We start from the raw sequence: 21,966 nt of genomic DNA on the forward strand, positions 1-21,966 counted from the left end.
TACATGAACCTCAGAGCTTATTTTCTGGAATTATCAAACGTCCCCCGCCATATTTTCCCATATGCTTTTTGTTGAGGGGACCAACTCAAATTATGATACTTGAATGAGTCATTTCATGGAGGTTGTGACGCTCTGAAAAATTCATCGTTTTACTGGCTGGCTTCTTTCACAGTGTAAGCCCCAGCGCATCACTGTATGAAAGTTGGCTTCAAACCCTGGCGCTCTTCCTGGGGTCTTGATTTTGGCTTCCTGCGCCACTGAGCAGCTTGCATAGAAATGAACTGGCCTCCACCTCCGGCACTGTCCAGATTTTAACGTAACATCCTCGGTAGAGATTGCTAACTGCAAAACGGAAGGAAGGTAGTTACCGAAAATGACAACATCACTGACATGTTTTGACATGTCACAGCAGAGAAGGCACAGGTGCAACACGACTGCACTCGGTTAAGGCGCTCTGGATCCAGGCGTGACCTCACTGGATTCTCAGGAGCCACCTTTAACGCCATCGCCAAGAGGGTGTGACACCTGTGTTCTTCCCGCTTTAATTCCAAACCTCTGTGAAATCAACTTCCAGGGCTCGTAACACGTGCTCAGTTCTCCTCGCAGGATTGGGTCAAAGCCTGTGAGTCAATTGAACCATGTTAATATTCTTCATGTGTGTCTTTTCGCAGATTTCATCCGACAGCGGTAAAGTGCCTCTAGGGATACTTGCCCTCCTGCTCATTACCGTCTTATTACTTCATCCTGAATATTATCACCTCTCCAGTAAATGAGTTGAAGAAATATATATGAGTATACTTTTTTTCATCCTCATTCTCCTAATAGGATCTGTGGCTTTGCCTGCCCCTCTGCACGGTAGACTGGTCATTAATGAAAAAAGTTTTTTTCACCCTCTCCGCCCCTTTTTTTTTCTTCTTTTTTCTTTCTTTCTTTCTTTTTTTTTTTCTTACAGAATTTACATTTATTACGTGGGCTAATCACTGGTGGCTGGAGGCAGTGTGGGAAATGTGATTAGTGTGTGAGTTCTAATTAAGTCTGTGAAGCCTCACACACTGGCAGATAGGCTCGGGGAGCTGCATGCTTAGATACACACACAGATGTGGGAACACACACAAGCACACATGCAGGAGCGCACAGCGCTGGGACGCGCACGCTTGCACACTGCACTACTGTAAAGCATGATGATGCAACAAAAGACACCGTCTGCTCACTATCTGCATCTCACACACACACACACACACACACATACACACACACACACACACACACACACGGCAGTCTATCCACTGCAGTGCCCGAGATGTCCTATCACACAACTACATCAAGCCTGGAAGAACACACACACACACACAAACAGAGAGCGAGAGAGAGAGAGAGAGAGAGAGAGAGAGAGAGAGAGAGAGAGAGAGAGAGAGAGAGAGAGAGAGAGATGCAGACGCTGACTCAGATGGATATGGTCTGTGGCAGTGCGCCCCCGGTGGCGGAGCGGCGGTGTTGCCGCTCCCGCGCCGGGGTTAAAAAGCGGCGGGCGGCGCGCAGGGGCCACAGTGAGGGGTGTGTTTGATCCAAGAGGCACAGAAAAGTTTGGAGCGGATTTTTTTCCTGGCGTCTGACCCGCAGCAGCAGCAGCAGCAGCAGCAGCAGCATCCGTAGAGAGAGCATCATGGCAAATAAAGCACAGCAGCCTCCTCACCTGCACCTGGCCGAGGTCACCGCGTCCCAGTTCCTCGACATTTGGAAGCATTTCGACGCGGACGGTAGGACAACTGAAAGTTATTACAAACTTATGAGAGATGACTGAGTGGCATGTCAGAGATGGGAGGCGCAGTCATGCAGGCGGGAAGGCATGTGAAAAAGAAGTGAAATGCATCATCCTGCAGAAGAAAAGAAAGAAAAAGAAAGAAAAAAAAAGATCCCTGCGAAAGTTTGTGTTCTTTAAGGTGTTTAAGCGACAATTTTGAGATGTAGGAGGCAAAGTGATGCGGTGAGATCAAAAAGAATGTCACAAGTCTGTATTTCTGTCAACGCCATGTTGCGATGATATTTCAGGAATATGAGAGGGACTATTTTGTGTCTAATTTACATCTTTGATATTGTTGAAGAGCTGATGTCGGACCAGATTACAATGCTTAAAAGAACCCCACACTACCCCTGAGTTTTTATTATTATTATTATTATTATTATTATTATTATTATTATTATTATTATTATTCACTTTATGTAAATGCATGCACAGACAAAGTGCAAATATTGAGCTTTAATGTTGATTTTTTTTAAGATAGATAGATAGATAGATAGATAGATAGATAGATAGATAGATAGATAGATAGATAGAATTACTTTAATGATCCCAGACAGGGAAATTATTTATCTGAGTGGTGTATACATTGCGGATGAATCTATAGGTTTGGATGGATTCAGCCTTTATCTCCTCCGTCTATCAAGCTTTATGAGTCCTCTCCTGGTCAGTGAAGTACCCCCTGACGTTTTAATTTCCCAATAATGCAGGAAATTTGATTTAAAGTGTTGTTTTGCAATCAATACGTCATTTAATGAGGCTCCTCTGCGTTTGCCAGTTGCCCGTAATCATTGACAGATTGGATGTTACCTATAAGTAATTGCCTCTGACTGATGCTCCCTGTATTGATTTCCATTTGCCATTAAAAAAGAAAAAAAAAATGGCTTATTTAGGCTTCATCAATACCTGCAGACTGTCAGGTGGTGGAGCTCTTCATGCAGCGAAAGAAGCCCTGTGTAGGTTAGCAAATGGATTTGCGTGATATTGATGTGATGTGTGTCAACATGAGATTGTCCCATGCACTAATTTATTCAACAACCCTCTTCCACACACACACACACACACAGAAAGACAGAGAGAGGTTCTTCCCCTCTCAATCTCGATCAGTGTCTTCTCCTCTTGCATCAGTCCCGTTCATCTCCGCACACATTTGTTTAGTTCTCACTCTGCAAATATCACTGTGTGCATGCGTCTGTGCTGCAGTGTGACATTCTGACACGGGACGACTTCCTATTCTCTCAAATGAACACATCAGCCAAGCTGTCATGGAAGCCTCAAAAGTCAAATAATGGAAAATTCTCAAGCTCTCAGTTCAGCTGAAGGTCCGCAGACTCCTCTGTGGATTTAGGGCAGGCTGAGAGCTGATGAAAGTGCTGATGAAACCCTTTTGAAAAGCCCCGGACGGACTCAAAAGTCCACAGCGGTCAGTCCGAGGAGGAGGCAGAGAGTTCACTGTAAGAGTCAGGCCGAGTCCCTCAGATTAAGATGGTCCAAAAACACACCTGCAGATTAGACAAGTATGTGGCACCGATTTGTTTCACACACATGCACACACACACACACACACACACACACACACACACACACACACACACACACACACACTCCCGGGAATTCATCATTAACACGATTTGTTTTTGACGCCTGCTCACATGCTGAAAGGTATTCAGCGGGGAAATCAAGGTGCAATGAGGTGGAGTTGGGTGGGGTTGGGTGGGGCGGGGTGGAGGGCCCCAGCAGCTCGGTTCCTCCATCAGAGCACACACACAAAGTTGGCACATCTGCCCCTTTATTACTCTTTCCGGCCTAATTATGGCCGATCAGTCCCACCCGCCAGCTCTGTCAAGTCCATACCGCGGAGGTATTTTACATATTGTGCTTTGCAAAGAGCCACTTTGCAAATCAAATCCAGCCAGTTGTGCATCAACGGATTTGGCTACAGTGTTTGATTTCTGCTCTCATTACTGGGAGTGTCTTCTGGCTCGGCAGAAAGAAAAAAGGGAGAGCTAATTTGTTTGCTCAGATTGAGTAAGCATGTCTGAGATGCAGATAAAAATACACAGGAGGCGAATGCACCCAGAGATGATGAAACCACATATTCCCCTGTTGGCCCCCCGGATCAAGTCTCATCTGGATTGCGTCTCTCGCGAGCTCCTCCGCTCTGCGTCCCTCTCATCTTCCTCTGCTGTCTCTGTCAGCCCTTTTCTTTTCTTACTTTTTTTTTTTTTGTTTCAATTCAATCACTTCAAAGCTGGAAAAGGAAACGACTGCGCTTCCTTTGGCTAATTATAGAGCATTTGCTGTCAATTATTTTTATTAACCTGGATATGTAAATCCAGAATATGAAGCGTGCATCCGCCTCCTGAATCCACCCAGCCGTAATCTAGACGCCAAACATTTGAATAGACAGGGCTGCACTCTCCTTTGAAAGGCAAATGCACTTTATATAGGCTTTAAAAAAAATGCACTCGGGTGGCACGACTGCCCACTTTGAGAGTTTTCCTCTGTTGGGGTTGAATTTTTGAATGAGGACTGGTAGAGGAAATAACGCCTTTACCAGCGTCTCCTGGGACTTTTATGACGCAGTATCTGAAGAGTGTGTGTTTTTTTTCTGCTTGCCTAGAAGGACCAAAGTGTATGGGAGTAGGTTGGTGGGAGTGCTCTCATTATGACATATAAAACTAGCTGTTTGACATTTAAATCGAACGATCTTGAGCTGAGTCGAACTCAGCGATAAAATGTAGCCACTGGCAGGGACTTTTTTTTTTTTTTATCTGCACAGTTTAAAGGGGCACTGTGTAGTTTTGGAGAAGAAGCTCAAACTCAGAAGTTGGATATTTACAATATTAATGAGGTAATAATACAAACTCAGAAGTATGTATTTTTCCATAAGTGAGCAAACAAGCTGTTCTCAGAGGAAAATAAGGTCTGCAGAACACAGTTTGAAGTTAGAAAGGTGGCAGGGTCCGCCACATGTACACAGAGTAAAACAGTATACATTGTGCTGTCCTTTAAGGTCAGTTTGTGTATTTAGTTTATTCAGTCATGAAAGCAAAGAGACTTTGTTTATTAAGTTTGTTTAGGCAGGAAAAAGAAGTCTCTTCTTCCCCAAAACTGCACAGTGTACCTTTAAAGTGCAAGACAGACACTCTGTAATTAGTCTCCAGCGCCGTGTAGCATCTCATAGACAAAGAACACGCGGGCTACCTTAAGCATATTGCCGTGGCTTAAAGGCTGCTGGGAGCTGAGAGCACTTATCCTCCGTCTGAATAGGCGCAGAACAAACAGATGTTCCCTTATGCACAAATATAATAGGGTGGATGGATTTATCGGCGCATTTATTGAATGTATGACAGCGCCCCGGCATAATCTTTTCATAAATCTATTTTTATTGTCGTTTTATGCAATTAGGCTCGTAGTCAATCACATATTACCCCGTTTAATTATCAAGCAGATCCATCCCTCACGAGAGCGCTTAAATGTCAATAAGACCCACAGGAGGGGAGGCTCGATCGCAGCGAGGCCTTTTACTGTCCCACTTATCGAAAAAGAGGCAGCGCTCGTCTTCACGAGTTTTGATAACATCACTCGGGAATGCATGCATGCCCAACACACACTAACACGAACACAAACTTATGCAAAAAAATGCCCATGGATAGAACAAAGGGGTGAAGACGTCGGCTGGTTTGGGGAGAGGGAGTTAGGTAGAAGATGACAAGAGAGCGACGGCAAGTTAGAGAGAGAGGGAGAGGAAGTAGATGGCATAATAATCTTTGTTAGAGCTTAATGAGGCAGCTCTGCCTTCCAGGGTTTTATTGAAGCAGCTCGTCACATCGTTTGGAGCCATCTGTCCGGCCACTCAGCGTGCTTGTTGATAGGATATTGGCACAGGCTCACAGACTACCTGGGTGAAGCAAGCGTACTCGTTTGTCCTCTGAATAGATTGCTGTCAGGGCAGCAGAGCACCAGGAGTAAGTACAAAACAAGATAACAAGAAAACCGACTTTATTATCCTCAAGCTAAATTTGGCATGAAGGGGAAGAGCATGGTGGACATCATCTCATGACAATCGCCACTTTTTTTAAAAAAAAAAAAAAGGGACGGTCTGTCAAAAATGATTGATAGCTTGCAGCAGAGACAAGGTTAAGACACCTGAAGCCTCAGTTCCTCATGACAGTGTATCATCGCAAAAAAAAGAAAAAAATTCAGGTTGCAATTGTCACAGAGCACTGTTATCCACATTGATTCGTCCCATTTGCCAAACTCCCCTGCTGAAGGAAGTATTGATCCTTGTGGAATAAAAGAAGCTGCCGGTGGATCATCACCTTCAAAATCCTAGAGAAGCAATTTTCCATATATAGCCTCTCCTTGCTTACAACCCTGTGAACACGCAGTCTTTGAGGAGTGATCAGTTTGCATCGTGTCAGTCAATAGCCTTATCTATCGAGCCAGAAGGAAGGGGAAGGAAGAGAGCTACTGGTAAAAGGCTCATGTTTGAATCAATACTCGGGCAAAAAGCGAGCCATGCTTGGATCTGTTCGACACTGTGACCACATCTGCTGATGGGGTTTTTGCATGTCAGCAATACCGAGAGAGGTCCTTTGTGGTATGTTGTGATTACACGCCGTTTTTGTCCGTTTGTCTTCCAGGCAATGGCTACATCGAGGGGAAGGAGCTGGAGAACTTCTTCAGGGAATTGGAGACGGCCCGGAGAGGAGCAGGAGTGGTGAGTTCAGGGACCAGAAAATAAACCCAGATATTCTGATTCAATGTTTTCAATGATATTAAGTACAATTTTATTTTTTCTAGGACCCATCTAACCCCACATTCAGAGAAAAGATGAAGGAGTTCATGCAGAAGTTCGACAAGAACAAAGATGGACGAATTGAGATGTCAGAGGTAAGGACGTCAAAGTGCCTCTCGTACTGTGTTTGGAAAGCTGTCATTTTCATTCAAGGAGTAGTTTGACTTTTTCGGAAGCACACTAGTTCACTATCCAGTCAGGAGTTAGGAGAGAAGATTAATAACACTCTCTTGTATGTAGCCATAGCTGACCATTAGCTTAGCATAAAGACTAAACAGGGAAACAGGAGCTAGCTGTCTACTAATACAATGAGAAGCCACATCACTTTTTATTATACACATTACTATCACTCATATCGGTTTGATGAAGTACCACAGACAACAATATGTTGTTTTCCGGGGGTCATGTGTGACTGTCTCTTTAGCCAGGCTAAATGACTTTTCCACATCAAACCCTACTCACCTTGTTTTTTAACAGATATACTGAACCAGAGATGAAGTGGACTGTTTTTTCTTTTTGTGCGTGGCCTCCTGTCAAGCACGTACCCCTACTGGCTAGCTATTAGCTAACTCATTTCCAGCACAGCAGCCAACGCAATAAAATACAATTTAGATAAGCTAGCTAGCTCTATTAACTCTGGTGAGTGGAAGTCTGGCCCAACCACACGAAGTTGACTAACATTTTACTTACTACATAAGGCGAATAAAACCCCAACATGTTGTTTAAACACCTCTTTTTTATTTTTTAAACAATTAGATACAACCTATTTACAATATACAAACATATTCCCTTTAAACAGAGCTATGCTAGCTGTTTCACCTGGTTTCCAGTCTTTTTGCTAAGTGAAGCTAATAAGCAACCATGTGCAGTGCATTCTCCATTAGCCTAGCTTATTGCTGGGTGTAGCTTTATACTTACCACACAGATGTGAGTGTGGCAGTAATTTTCTATAACTTTCCGTATGAAAGTGAAAAAAAATGTGTATCTTAAACAATAAAGTCATTTAACAAAGCTCTTTTGCTTGTAGGCAGTGCCACAGCAGGTAGGTTTTTTGATGTGCATTCACCACAGGCTAAATGTTGATTCCACTAAAAAGTGAGTGAGACCCAAAAAACAACAGTAGATAAGGTCTGAGATTTCTGCTTTCTGTGGAGAGTGAGAAAAAGATAATTCACAGAGCCAAACAGATACAACTGGGAGGCTTCAGCAGCGTGGTCAATATTCCAATCGATGCGTAAATACAGTCTTTATGATAGTCGTAATGGAGTGTCGGTTTAGGATATTGCTCTCCCTCAATTTTACCCTTTTTTGAGTGCGATTTGAGATGCAAGGAGAGCTTCTGTTATATCAATAATCCACCACCCGCATGGGAAATCTGCAAATGATCGTTCCTGTCAGTTGTTGAAAGGCTGACTTTGTCTCAATACCCAAAAACATGATATTTAAAAATAGTTTTAAGTTAGGCATAGCACCGCTTCCAAGGTTATGGCTCTCTATTATTTATGTCTGGGTTTCCCATTTGAGGTATTGCGGACAGAAAGCTCCCCAGTCTCCATCTCTTCTCTGGAAGCATATTGACCCCACCATTTTGTTTTCTCACCACTCCCATTTCCCATCATTTCTCCCTCCAGCTGGCCCAGATTCTCCCAACTGAAGAGAACTTCTTGCTCTGCTTCAGACAGTTTGTCAGCTCCAGTGCCGAGTTCATGGCGGTAAGTTTCTTATCGTGTGTGAATGGACCGGTATTTATTCATCTACTGATGAACTCTGCCGTTTGATCAGTTCCTTACAAAAAAGTGTTGATGTAAAAGCTTCTGTTCTCCAAGAAATGCCATCAGGCAGGACATACTTACTTAGCCAACCGTACATTATGGAGCAGACTCGGTCAACCAGTCAAGGGGAGACAGCCTGCATGCTCTCGTTTGTACCTACCAGCTAATTTCACAGATTAGTTTCCTGTCTATGGTTGAAGGTGAACTAATTAGTGGAATGAATTGGAGTAGTCTGAGAAGAAAACCGCAGGCTGTCTGCCTACAGCGCACATAGTTGTCCAATTGTACTGCTGAGGGTTTGTGGTTGAGCAACTACAGCTGTTCCATCATGAACATCGACTGTAGAATAGACCATATGCACACAGCGGCCATTTTCCTCTGACACCACAACCAAGGTGAGAAGCTCAAATGTCGTACTGCTGTGTTCCAGGTTGCAATACCTACAGTAGGGACTGATGTAGGGAATCAGGCAAATTGTTATCATCTCACCTGATTAAAATTACCATTACTGTTTGACAGATATGATGGTAGGCGGTAGATGATTCCAAAGTATGAGCACACATCTTGGACACATTTATTTAAACCTGTAGGTGAAACATACTGGATGTAATAGGATAGTAATGTTCGCTAGGAAGCGGCAGAATGCTGTTGTTTTTATTATCCATCGTCTATTCAGTTGCTTGTCAATTGTGAAGCGCCAACAACTGCACCATAACATTAACCAAGCATTCAAACTTGTGCTAAGTAACTGGACAATCAAACTAATCAGGCTGCATTTGGTTCTCCCAAAAGAAATATGTTTAAATATGTTTCTGCTGTTCAACGCAGAGCAGTGAAGTTATGGCTTGTTATGGGTAACCGTAGAGGGGTTTTGCAGATGAGCTAACACGTATAACTTTCAAATTCCAGCTGGCATGATACACATAAAATCAAACGTTTGACTGAAGTGAAGTTATGGCCTTTAAAACCCAATTGGTAGATTTGGAAAACTCTTGCCTCGACAGTATGACATACTACATACGAGTACTGTAATCTGTAGTAACTTCACAGAAATATATCGGACACTTTAATTAAGCAAGTCAACAGCTAGCATACCAAACGTCCAAATTATCTGTAGTAAACAGTTAACCCGCTGGAAATCAGCTCAGTAAGATACTTCTTAGGTGGTCTATCTGGATGTATTTTCACATTTCAAGCCAACTTGTGTGCTTGAGAAACCATTTGTATATGGAAATGTCCAAGTATGGTATAAACAAGTTAAGCTCTGCTTTGAATTATGAATAGCGGATTGTAGAAGTAACAAAAAGCCTTCAGCAGAGCAAGATGTGTTGAAAGGTACTAGAAAAAAGGAAATCATTTATTCCACGAAATGCCTCCAGAAGATAAGAAAATGGCAGATTCCATGTTAGATGTGCTGCGATGAAAGAATGGAGCCAATTAGAAACCAGTTACATGTGGGGAAGGGACTGTCCTTGTCTCCTGTGTCATACTGAAAAGAAATAATGAAATGAGAGGAGGAGGATGAGTGAAAGAGAAGGTGTGTAGAGAGAAGGATACAAAGGGCAAACGAGAGAGAGCTGGAACAGAGCGGACGTAAATGAAATGTCGATGGGAAGTTGAGAGCCGGAGTTTGAGAACATAAAGCAAGAGAGGAGGATTAATCAGTCTTTGTTGAAGGGTGCGGGGAGGAGGAAGTGGGCGGAGGGTTTTTTAAAGTGTTAGAATGAGGAAGCAGAACCTTCTATTTTCAGAGTCATATATAATGGATAACACCACTGTAGCCCCTCTCTGCAGAGCCCAGAGGAGGAGCAGAGGGGGAGGAGGAGGAGGAGAGGAGAAGGAGAAAGGGGGAAGGCCATCCATCTTTGATAAGGAGCCTCTTCTTTGGACAGGGACAGCTGCTAGATTAAAACATTCATTAAAATGACTTTCTCCCCCCCCCATCATTTCTCTCTCTGTCTCTCGTTGCCCTCCACTCAGTGTGCGGGTGAATGGTATCGTATTGCAAACCGTGTGATAACAGCGACAGTCCAGGCTTTTGTGGTCTTCCTCCCTGGAATGATTTCTTCTCTGCAGCAGGGAAAAATCAAACTCTTAGTGCAGTTAAAAGCTTGGGTTCGATCAGAGAGAATTAATGTTGGGGGGCGGGGGATGGGAAATGTAAATCACTCCACAGAAGGCTGATGCTTTGTGCATCAGCGCTGAAGAAGCACCGTTAATACGACATTTTTTTGTTTTGTCGCTTTCCTTTAGGCATGGCGGCGATATGATACAGATCGCAGTGGCTACATTGAAGCAAATGAATTGAAGGTATGTTGCAAATTGTAATGCTCAATGATAAAGCATGTTGCATCTTTTTAATGGAAACTGCTGCCATCCAAGTTCTGATCATATATCTACATTTGCATCCCAAAGGCTAGCATAACTGTGTCTTTTTTTTTACAAATGTTATTCATTTGCTTTCTTGGTCATACGTATTTTTATTTTGTTATGTCTGTTTGTCTTTCTCCCCCCCCACACACACACATTCAAATGCATCACGCACACATGTAAAAGAGCACCTACCCCACTAAACTGTAACTAGTGGGCTAGTAACTGCTTGAGGGGTTACATAGCTGCTAAAACCATATCCCCCGTCTCTCCCTGTAAACATTTGCATCATATTAATGTATTCTAAAAGTCATGTTTTTCAGTTCATCTCCTCAATGTTTTTTCCATACTTTTGATTCATTTTAAATATTAAAATAGACTTAACTTGAGTACATGTATGTTTTTTTTTTTATCACCTCCTAGATGTAATGTATTCTAATCAGTAACTATCCTGTGTAGCAATAGTAATGATTCTGTGTGCCAAAGGGAATAATTTCAGTACAGCTTAGCTTTCTTGCCAAGAGTTAGACGAGAATATTGAAATCACTTGGATGTTTGTATGCTAGTTATAATGCTAAAGTAAAGTTGGCGTAGCTTAAAGACTGCAAGCAGAGGTTAACACCAACAAGCATCTGGACAAAACTACTGGCATGGCGTGGTATAGCAATGGCGAATTTTTGTAGGCTAGCCTGGAAGATAGCATGGCCCTGGTTCTCTCGACAAAAAGCCTTTGACTTTGAAGGGAGGGTACCAGAAGTGCTAACTGATTTTCAGGCTTCAGGACTCATAACTACAGCACTCAGTTCCCCAGTTGCTGGAGTGTTTGTTGCCACAAAAGAGTAGCACATAACACCCTGTAAAGCCACAACTTGTTATTTTGGCTTTTATGTTATTATAGGGATCAAACTACTAGATATGATGTGCTCATGAGGGAGCTTTGGAGGCACAAGTAAGAAGATTTTGGATGGAGTCAGGCTAGCTCGCCACCCCTGTTTCCAGTCTTTATGCTAAGCTAAGCTGATTGATTGCAAGCACTAGCTTCATATCTCATGAGAGTGGTATTAATCTTATCAGCCAACTCAGAACTGTTGAAAATATTTATTCACATATCAGATTTCAAAGAAATCAAGTAAAAATAAGCAAGTGATAATCCACGCTGTAGTCTTTGCACCATTAGGAGTCATCAAGAGACATATAAGCTAAAAACATCTGCAGATAATCAACATTTCAAAATAATTGACACTGAGGATGTTCAGTTTAATTTGCCATTATTTTTGATACATGTGAGCATATGGGCGGGTAAAGCCAGGCAGCAGCTCTGACCCGGGAGAGTTAATTGGCTGCTACACAGGCAATTCCTCAATGACCATGACTGTGTTTTTTCAGGTGAGGATTCAGATGCGAACATTTTTTGTAGAATGCACAAATGTTATTCACTCCAACACCTTTTGGAAATATTGTGTCAAATTATATAAAGGGGAGTGCTCCACACAGGGGAGGAAAACACTAACAGAGTCAGTGATCAGCATCACGTACAGATGTACAGATTAGGCTGCCTGGGCTGTTACGGCATCACATTTCTGACCAGGTGCAGATGAGTTCCTCCAGTGCGGCTTTTTGAAACCTTTAGAAAAGTGCAGATGAGATCACAGGAGGCAGACATTTGTCTCGCCTCATGCCGGTGAGCTGACACGGAAAATGTCTGTGTATATCAACTCAAGTACTCAGCTTAATACATTTGGGATAATGGTACTGCAGTAGCTTCATTTGAATTTTCATCACTATTTTACTGCATTGAATGTAATGTACATGATGACTGAAGTTACTCTTTACTCTGCAGATGACTATTTCACATACAAAACAAAATAAATTCATGATACAAGATACTTTTGCTCATTCATCATTGTCGTCATTTGTGTCTGTTTCTCAATCCATCTGACCTTAATCCCCTCTACCCTCTTATTTTCCTTACTTTTTTAAAAATATTTTTCTCTGCTTCCCTCATCAATTAATGTTGAAATCAGTCACCAAAACTGAAGAGACTAAACTTTGCTCTAAACAATTATTTCTTCTACTTTTAATATTTGAGTCCATGTTACTGCTACATCAGTTTTACTCTCCCACAGCAAACGCTGCTCTTGAAATGCCTCGTCAGTAGCCCCGCCTTTAATTCCACGACTCTATGACTTCATACTACGTCAGCACGTCACACATTTACGCAATTCATGTCTAGCAGCTAGTTTGGCGCGTACAAATTGATTTAATGTAGCTGCTCTGTTGTTGTCAGTGGTCCTGGCTCAGACATGTGTGAAGTGACCAATCAGAGGAGACTATGTATTTGTGCAGGTTGCCTTAAAGAGACAGGAGCTTAAACAGAGAATTTCACATAATGGAGGAATACAGTGCTGCAGTGCTGGACAGTATGAGAAAACTGATGTGAGCACTAGAGCATGTAAACGTATTCTAGTAGTAACCTAGAAACCTGAAAATGAGCATAATACGTCTCATTTAACAGTACTTCAGGTTTGTGAGTGAGGAGACTGCTGTTTTTGCGGTCCATATTTTTAAATACTGAAAGATGAATGTTTGAAAAGGTTAAACTGATACCAAATTTTTACCAATTTGTGTTAAGTCTGTAAAATCTGTGACATCAGATGGTTACGTTGAATCTCCAAATATTCATTAAGCTTTTGCGTAGCTGTGAGTTTCTGGTGAAATGATGTGAGATGAAATCGTAGACCCTGTATATGCCATACTTTTGCCTGTTCTTCTTCTGTCCTTTTTTCATTCACTTGTGTATGTTTCCTCAGGGCTTCCTATCAGACCTGCTGGAGAAGGCTAACAGACACTACGATGACCAGAAGCTCCAGGAGTATACACAGACCATAGTAAGACTCTTGAATACACTCACCAACAGACACCGCCAAGAATATAGCACTATTGTTTTGTGCTATACCTTATGCAGAATCATAAGTTTATTTATTGATTTTCATCAAAACACACACATTTCAGTAATTAACTGCTAATTTAAAAGTTCAAAGGACAATCTGCCTCTTTCTCAAACAGGACACTGCTCACATCAGCTCATAAAATACATCCAGTACCAAACTGAGTCTCTCAAAGTCATAAAAAACTATAAATGGCTTAACTAATATAAAAAGTAAAACTTTGGTAATACCAATACAATCTTACAGAAACACTGTGAGTCATATGAATTCTTTATGATGGGTATATGTCTCGTGTCTGTCTGTCCTGGAGGACTTCAGAGACCTGAGTGTTGGTGGCAGCGGCACAGTGCGACTGAATGGTTGTGACCCATCATATCCTGCCGGTTGAGTGTTTACAGCCCAGATGTGCTATAACATCTGCTTGTTCCTGAATAGCCCAGGGCTGACCTGACCTGATTTGCTAGAGTGCATTTTTCCTCAACGCGCTTATAGATACACTTGGTCATTTTTTCTTTCTTCATATCTTTATTACACATTAGAGTCACAGATGGTAAAAACGATAATTGAGGGAAAACAGCAAGTTGATTGATATTTGTGAAATAATACACATGAATTAAAAACCTGGGCAACAGTATCATTGAGGTGCTGCTGCTGCTGCTGCTGGACTTTTGCTGTAGTGATGAAATCAAATACTTACACAATGCTAGCAAAGCCATTGTTAAGAGTTTATCAAAAAGGGGCCCAAATGCAAGACACACAAAAGCAGGATGGTAAAAGCACAAAAAGTTAGCAGTAATAATACATTGATGTCCAAAATCCAAAGTGCAAACAAAAAAGGAAGGCAAAGAAAAGTCATAGGAAAAATGTAAATCACAGGTGAGCAGAAAAAAGGGCGGGGAAAACAGATAAAGATAGGAGGTCGAAACAACACAGATGAGAATATGATCTACAAAAGACACAGGAAATGACCAAACCAAAATCCAAATCATGACAGCCCTTTGTTATTAACCCTAACCCTGAAAATAAGAAGCTTCATCAAAGGTAAGACAGGTAAATAAGTTTTTTTTTCTTTTGGTTATTGCGAGTATCATAATAGTTTTGTCAAGAAAATGTCAACATTTTAAATTAATCGTTTCATACATTAATCTTTTTATTTTATATATACATATATATAGATATATAGATAGATAGATATAGATATAGATATAGATAGATAGATAGATAGATAGATAGATAGATATATAGATAGATATATAGATATAGATATAGATATAGATATAGATATAGATATATGAAAACATGTGCAACCACATTGTGTTCAATTATTAGATGATCTTTGTTACCTTTTATTTTGACAGACCATACATAAAGCACATTTAAGCATATAATTTAGTCATCATCTCCTCACCCCCATGCCGATGGAAAGTCAGGTGAAGTTTCGTAGACCACAAAACATTTGCAGAGCTTCACAGTGAAACTGCGTTGCTGCATTCTCCTCAATAACTGAAGTAGATGGGGACTTGTTTTAAAATGTAAAAAAAAAACCAACAACTTAAAAATCCACTAAATGGCTACATACAGATAGTCAACTGTAATCCAAGTCTCCAGAAGCCCCTACAGCCCAAACTAATTTGAAAAGACTCATGTCAGGTCAAGTTTGTCAAGTTTATGCACCCACTGCTGATGGGGTGCGCGCTAACGCTTTTAGCTTAGCAGCTACAGTGGGCGGAAATAACATCTTTCTAATTACTTTGGGCTCTCTGGGCTTCCCGGGAATGGGATTGCACCCAATGAATACTCTGGAGCCATGCTATATTTTCTCAACTGGAGATTATGACTGAATCTTCAGTTTTGGATGAAAAAATATAAAATCCGATTTTTGGAAGCTTTTGTATTCTATTTTCCACTCTGCCCTTTAAGAGAGAAATTAAAAAAAATCCCTATCCACTGCATTAGCTGAAATGTCTGAAACAGGTTTATGGACACTCTCTTTTTACTGGTCCTCTGGTAAATAGCTTGAACTATGAGTTGTAGAAAAAAGAAGTGGTGGTTTTTAATAAAGGTAGAAACGTTATGGCTGTCCATTCGATTTCTCTGTCTATGAAACTCATGAGACGCATCTGCTTTCATCTTGACAGCACATATCTATAAAAAACGTTCCTTTCAGTTTTTCTCCTCTGTCCCTTCCTATCTCTGCTCTGCTTCCACTTTGTAGCTCAGGATGTTTGATCTGAATGGAGATGGGAAGTTGGGCCTGTCAGAGATGGCAAGGTAATGTGCTATTTTACTTGCCTCTGTTCGCTATGTAAATGTTGAAACATACTGCGTGCTGGTTTTCTTTCGCCATCATCAGATTTGAATAATTTAACAAATTTGGTGTCCACTAATAAAGTCTCTCTCTCCCACAGGCTTCTCCCTGTTCAGGAGAATTTCTTACTCAAGTTCGAGGTAAGGAACAAAGATGATGCGGAAAGAAACAAAATTACACATTAAGATGTCAACTAAATAGCCCCTTTATTTTATGATATACTATCTTACTGTGACTGCTGATATTTAGCAATTTGTAGTGTGGTAATCAAAATTAAAGGAGACCTGTAAAGTTTTTTTTACATTTTTTACTCTCCCTCCCTCTCCCTCATTGTGTTAAATACACTGTTATAGGTTCTTGTAAATGTGAAACAATGTCAGGGTTAAAAAGTCCACACCAACATAAACTCATCTCTGCTACAGAAAACACTTCTCCTGAAATGTCTCAACAATAACCTTGTCTTTAATTCCGTGACTTTGTGACATCACACTTTTGCATAGTTTTGGTCTGGTGGCGTAAGAATTGATTTAGCACAGCTGCACCCCTGTTTAGTGATGCTGGCTCAGGCATGTGTGAGGTGACCAGTCAGAGCAGACTAGGTATTTGGGAGGAGGGCCTTAAAGGAACAGGAGCTAAAACAGAGCATTTCAGAAGGAGGAAGAGAAAACTGATGCGATTTTTGAGCACCAAAGCATGTAAATCTATTTTAGTGGTAACTGAATCATGAACTGGAAAATGGTATTTTTCAATATGCCATAATATATCCCCTCTATTTACAGGGCGTCAAGTTGACCAGTGAGCAGTTCAATGCCATCTTCACATACTATGACAAGGTAAGAGACTATTTATTGTCAGCGGTGTTAAATATAGATGTCTTTTATTTTCCACACTCTCCAAACACACTGGTCCATCTTCTGGGTGAGCTTCTCCTCCTCTCGCTTTCAGTTTTCTGTGTATAGTTGCCACAGTACAGTATCTTAAAAGTTGTTCTTGAAACTGTTAACCCTTGAAAAACCAGGGTGCTACTATTGACTACACTGCTGGACAGTAACATGTGAAGACCTCATTGTTCATATTGATGAAAAACAGCTACCAAGTTATTTTAACTGTCTCCCATGTGTCTCAGCCATGGGGAAACTATTAAAACATAATGGGAGCTGTTGTTGAATGTTAATTAAATATTTGTCGGTTAAAATAATGAGGTGTGTTTGAAACTATGAACTGAATTTAGCTGAGCCTAGAGGAATAGAATCTAACTTGAAAATGGGTGGGACACTGAGGGACTACCTAGTCAGGTAAGTATTGAGTCTTATAGTTTGGAAAATGCAAAATTTTCATTTTCATTATTCTCATCTATTCTATCAAATCTATTCTCGTCAAAAATATTTGTTTGCTGTCTCCTGGCATCCAAAATAGCAAGAATAAAATACTTGTGATGAAAACACACAATTGAAGTTAGAATAGATTTGGAAGTGGCAATATACTGTATTATGGGAATAAAGGAAACTGTCAAGTTCATCGTTCACAGTTGCCTTCATAGTAACATTTCATATTCAATATATAAGGCTTTGAGAGTCTGGAAATGTTTTGCCTCAAAAGTGCTTGAAAGGGGCTTGAATTTTACATCTAAAAGGTATATGAACGCTGATATGAGTCTGTTATGAGAGCATTCAGGGGGAAAGAAAACACACTATATATTAACAATGTTAAGTAAGAGGACATTGCACTCGCAACAGTGCACACTTTGCAAAAAAACAGTCTAGACTTTTGAATCTGAATGACTCAGCGCTGTTTGTTTTGGAGTCTCCCTTTAGTTAAAATCCTGCATATGCAAATTTTGTAACTTGGGCGCTCCCTAACCACCTAGGGAAATGAGTTAAGCTCAGCACCTGTCCCTACGTAAACAGCTCAGGGTGGTTGAGCAGTGGTGAGTTAATGGCCACATTTTCCACATTAGCAGTAGACGGCCAGGGAGGGATGACAGGGAGTGATATGATACAAGACAGACAAGAGCAGAACAGAGTTACAGACAATAGTGTGTGTCAGTCATTTGTTTTTTTACTGACACAGTCAGTGACAAGATTTATATTTCTCGCCATTGACTGTCTTGGCCTTAGTGCATATTTCACCTCTGGACTTCAGGTTGGGAAGCAAGAAGTCAGAAAAAAAGCAGTTCTTGAGTGCAGTGGGGAGGTTGCGTGCGAGTACATGTCTCAGCTTGGACTGAAGGCTAACACTCTCAATCTCGCTTGCAGAGAACAGGGTTGAATGTTAAATTATAGACGAGCCACCATTCATGCAGACTCTCTCTGCCAACGGAGCAGTACCGTTTCTGTGTGTAATTAGTTTCATCATTTTGTCATGAGCTCAGCCCCTGCAGCTGAAACACAGGCAGCTGCTGTCACTGGTACTGAGAGATCACGGGCAGGGCAAACTGTGTCTGGTCAGCTGAACGCTAACATGGCTCACAGTGCCTCAACCCCAAACTGTGCGAGGCCTTGAAAATGTCTTAAATGTAAGATGGCACGCAACCGAGTCAGGCTGACTGATACCTGACGTCGCTCCGTCTTCTCGTTACCCTGCAGAGTCGCTCATCTTTCATCCTTAAAGTGTAAATAAATAGAACTCACACTTTATTCCCAAGATCTAGGACACCTCAGTCTTTTGCTTTGTAAACATCAAACAGCATCTCCCTGAGTAAAAAATAAGGCTGGAGAGCCAGTTAGCACTGAAATCGTCTTGAGACTGAGCCTTGATGAACAGAACATGGTTTTGTGTTTCCTGCCAAGGGAAAATTTCCCAGAGTTGGACTTAGTTTTTGGCTTCCAGCTCTAAACACTACTGTGAGACATAACTCATTAATTAGCAAAGTGGCTCCATGTTGACTTTACAGATAACCCCCTTTACAGAGTTGTGAATGGGAAGTCTTTTAAAATCATCATTCTTGAATGGCCATTTGGCCGATGAATTCACAGCCCTGCCATAAAATATTGAATGAAGTCGAGCAGGGCACAGAAAGGCAGCTCAGGATTTAAATATAGCTGGTGCACACTGTTCAGAAGGAAATGCAGGCTTTTGCTGAAAATAACACAATCAGGTGTAAGGCTAAAGTTTCGCTTCTTCAGATCTTTACAGTAAACTTGTCTGTCCTTCCAGTCCTTTCCAAATGTATGGAGATGGAAATAATGTTTGTGGTGTCTGTCTGTCAACGTCTTTCAGGATGGGAATGGCTACATCGATGAGCAGGAGTTGGACGCCCTGCTACGAGACCTCTACCAGAAAAACAAGAAGGTGAGATGCTCAGTTCCTACAGGCATTTGTAAAGCAGTGCATATCGTGGCCTGGCTTGAGATTTCTGGCATCTGAAAGCATTTCTCTCTTATAATTTCCACTGTGTATTCTCTTCATACCTACCTTGGATCAGAACGGAAACAAAATGGAAATATATGTAAATCTGTATTTTACACATAACTCTTCAGCACAACATGCTGTCTTTATATCAGAAGCACAATAATAGAAGTGGTAAACATGCAAACAAGCAAACAAGGTGCATGTGAGGATTTCTCTTGACAGCTTGATGATTCTTAGTGCTGCTAAAGCCCAGATCAAAAGCTTTATTGGTATCATCAAATGACTGAAGCGTATTAACTGCTTAGCATCTCCATGCAGGATGTGTACGATATATCGGCACAGGCCAGGATGAAACAGGAGACAATGTTAGTGAGGTTAAGGTTCGTTTGGGATGACATCACTGAAGTTCTCAGTGTTGTTGTCAGGATTTGATGCCAGAAAATGAATGCAGGGCAAAAGACTCAGAAACATACATTTCTAAAGTGTAAACAGATAAACTTTTAAATTTCACCCCTGTACATTTTCCTGTGGTATTACTGTTGGCACCGCTGTCGCAAAAAGACAGGGTTAGCAACATAGCTACTGCCAGCAGCCTGCAAAAGCAACTGTAAGAACCCCAATTTGACCTAGAAAGCCTGATCTCAGCTCTATGAAAAGGCAGAGTAAAATACCCATTTGTATGAATAAGAAAGCAGTGCTGAAAAGCTATGCAGATCAAATAGCATAGTAAAAGCGAGCCAATCTATATGCGGATGGTGTCATTTTCCTACAGCCGTTACACTGTGTAATCAGTTTTGATTTCAGAATGCTCAAAGCAAAAACCTTGTACACTATTTTTCCAAGATGTCCAAGTCACAACATTGTGAACTAAATTTAGGTGTCATGTTTACTTTGGTTGACATTGTGCATAAAGCATCAAGTCACAAAATACTACAACATCAAAATACACTTAAGTGCACTGGTTGTGTTTGTGGCAAAGACTGTTATAACAATATTCATAAATAAAAACACAAACAAATGTTGGAGGACTACATTACTACATACTACATTATACTATACTATACTATACTATAAATCAAGGGCTAAATGGCTCAACACTTAATAACAATCACGATGTATTTGTTATTGTAACAGGATTGTCCATTGAACAGTGTTGTTTGTTAAACAGACAGGTTGAATCCCTTTTCCACAGCTCTCATTTGGCAACAACTGGAAACATTAAAAAGCTGAAAATTTACTTTTTAGCCAACTAGCAATCTTCTATCCAGTAGCAATTTCAGACATCAAAAACAACAGTGGGCTTCTTTTGTTTACCTCTATTTGAAGTCAATTTTCATTTTAAAAAAATTCTGAAACATTGCATGTAGTAAATCAGCCAACACTATTAGATTAACATGTATATAACACAAAGCTTGACACGTGTATCCCAAGTCTCTGATACCCTGGAGGTCCCAAAATGATTTGGAAGTAACTTGCAGAAGGTGTGACAGGAAAAAACTGGTGGAATGCCATGGGTTGAACTTTGCTTAGCTTAACTAGTAATCCAAAATTAAAGAATGTATCCACTTTAGTGATACTTTCCTCAACCACACCCCTTTTCCCTTGTTCAGGAGGTGGATGTGAAGAACCTGACGGGCTACAAGCAGAGCATCATGAGCCTGTCTGACGGAGGGAAGCTCTACCGCGGCGAGCTGGAAATCGTCCTCTGCAGGGAGCCGATTGTGTGACTCTTCCTCCTCTCTTGTTGTGTATCTTAATTTTCTCTGCCTGCCCTGCCTTGCTCTCCCGTGATCACACCCACTTTCAGCTGCCTGGCAACATATACCAGGTGCATGTGCCAGACACCCCCACCTGCCCCTCCCCAAATTTCAGAATGAATGATAAGTGCACTGTCAGCACGCAACAGCTCTTCTTCCCTTAAACCCTTATTTTCTGAAATCTGACCTCTCTACCATGACCATGACCTGTCTAAAACCTTTTGCTTTTCACGTTCTTAACTGTCCCATATGTCCTAAACCTCCCTGACCTCATCCCTGCCCATGCTGTGGCTGACTTGCAACTCCTGGCCAAAAGACCGACCCCATCATTCCACTGAGATGACCTCTTGACCCGTTGATAACCCTCAACCCTTGACCCTGGCTTTATTGACCCCTCCGTTCCCCTGCTCTTACAACTTTGCATTAGATACGATATATAGTCAAAGAAAACTACAGACAGCTGTATTTGAATTTATCTAATTTATAGTCTGTGATGGAACTGGTATTGATTTTTCCACCTGTTCTCCACCATTGTCCTGAAGCCCTCTGGTTCCATTGCCATCATATGATTTGGATTTTCAATGTTTGTTTTTGGCTGATACTGTCAATTGAAAATATAAATAAACTGTCTTAACATAAACAATCGGTTCTGACCTTGTATGAAGATGATTTAGTGAAAGGTAGTAAGACTAGATGAAGAGATCATCTCTTGGACTTGGGCTGGGGTGAAAAAAAATTAAAGGTGCTTTTTTTTGTCTACGGTGGGGCATCAGTGCACAGAAAGTCAGGATTAGAGGGCACTTTATTACCTTTTGTCCACCGGAAGGGGCATCCTGCGTTTTTTGGGGGGTGAGTCCA

General features: G+C 41.3%; 1 protein-coding gene across 1 annotated transcript; it reads left to right on the plus strand.

Annotated features, from left to right (window-relative positions):
• The first annotated feature begins 1,553 nt into the window (after positions 1-1,553).
• On the plus strand, positions 1,554-21,777 carry calb2a (calbindin 2a). The gene is made up of 11 exons (XM_037105844.1): positions 1,554-1,757; positions 6,448-6,524; positions 6,608-6,697; positions 8,234-8,314; positions 10,628-10,684; positions 13,555-13,632; positions 15,908-15,963; positions 16,101-16,140; positions 16,780-16,833; positions 19,220-19,291; positions 20,962-21,777. The coding sequence occupies exons 1-11, from the start codon at positions 1,664-1,666 to the stop codon at positions 21,076-21,078; spliced, it is 816 nt and encodes a 271-aa protein (XP_036961739.1). The 5' UTR covers positions 1,554-1,663; the 3' UTR covers positions 21,079-21,777.
• The last annotated feature ends 189 nt before the right edge of the window (positions 21,778-21,966 follow it).

The sequence above is a fragment of the Acanthopagrus latus genome, chromosome 8, assembly GCF_904848185.1.
Source record: "Acanthopagrus latus isolate v.2019 chromosome 8, fAcaLat1.1, whole genome shotgun sequence".
In the NCBI taxonomy this organism is placed as follows: Eukaryota; Metazoa; Chordata; class Actinopteri; order Spariformes; family Sparidae; genus Acanthopagrus; species Acanthopagrus latus.

What these genes read in the sequence shown, in the direction of transcription:
- calb2a (XM_037105844.1), top strand. Translation starts at nt 1,664, where the DNA reads ATGGCAAATAAAGCACAGCAGCCTCCTCACCTGCACCTGGCCGAGGTC. An exon ending in GACGAATTGAGATGTCAGAG is followed by an intron (nt 6,698 to 8,233) that starts GTAAGGACGTCA and finishes TTCTCCCTCCAG; the next exon opens with CTGGCCCAGATTCTCCCAAC. An exon ending in CCAGTGCCGAGTTCATGGCG is followed by an intron (nt 8,315 to 10,627) that starts GTAAGTTTCTTA and finishes GCTTTCCTTTAG; the next exon opens with GCATGGCGGCGATATGATAC.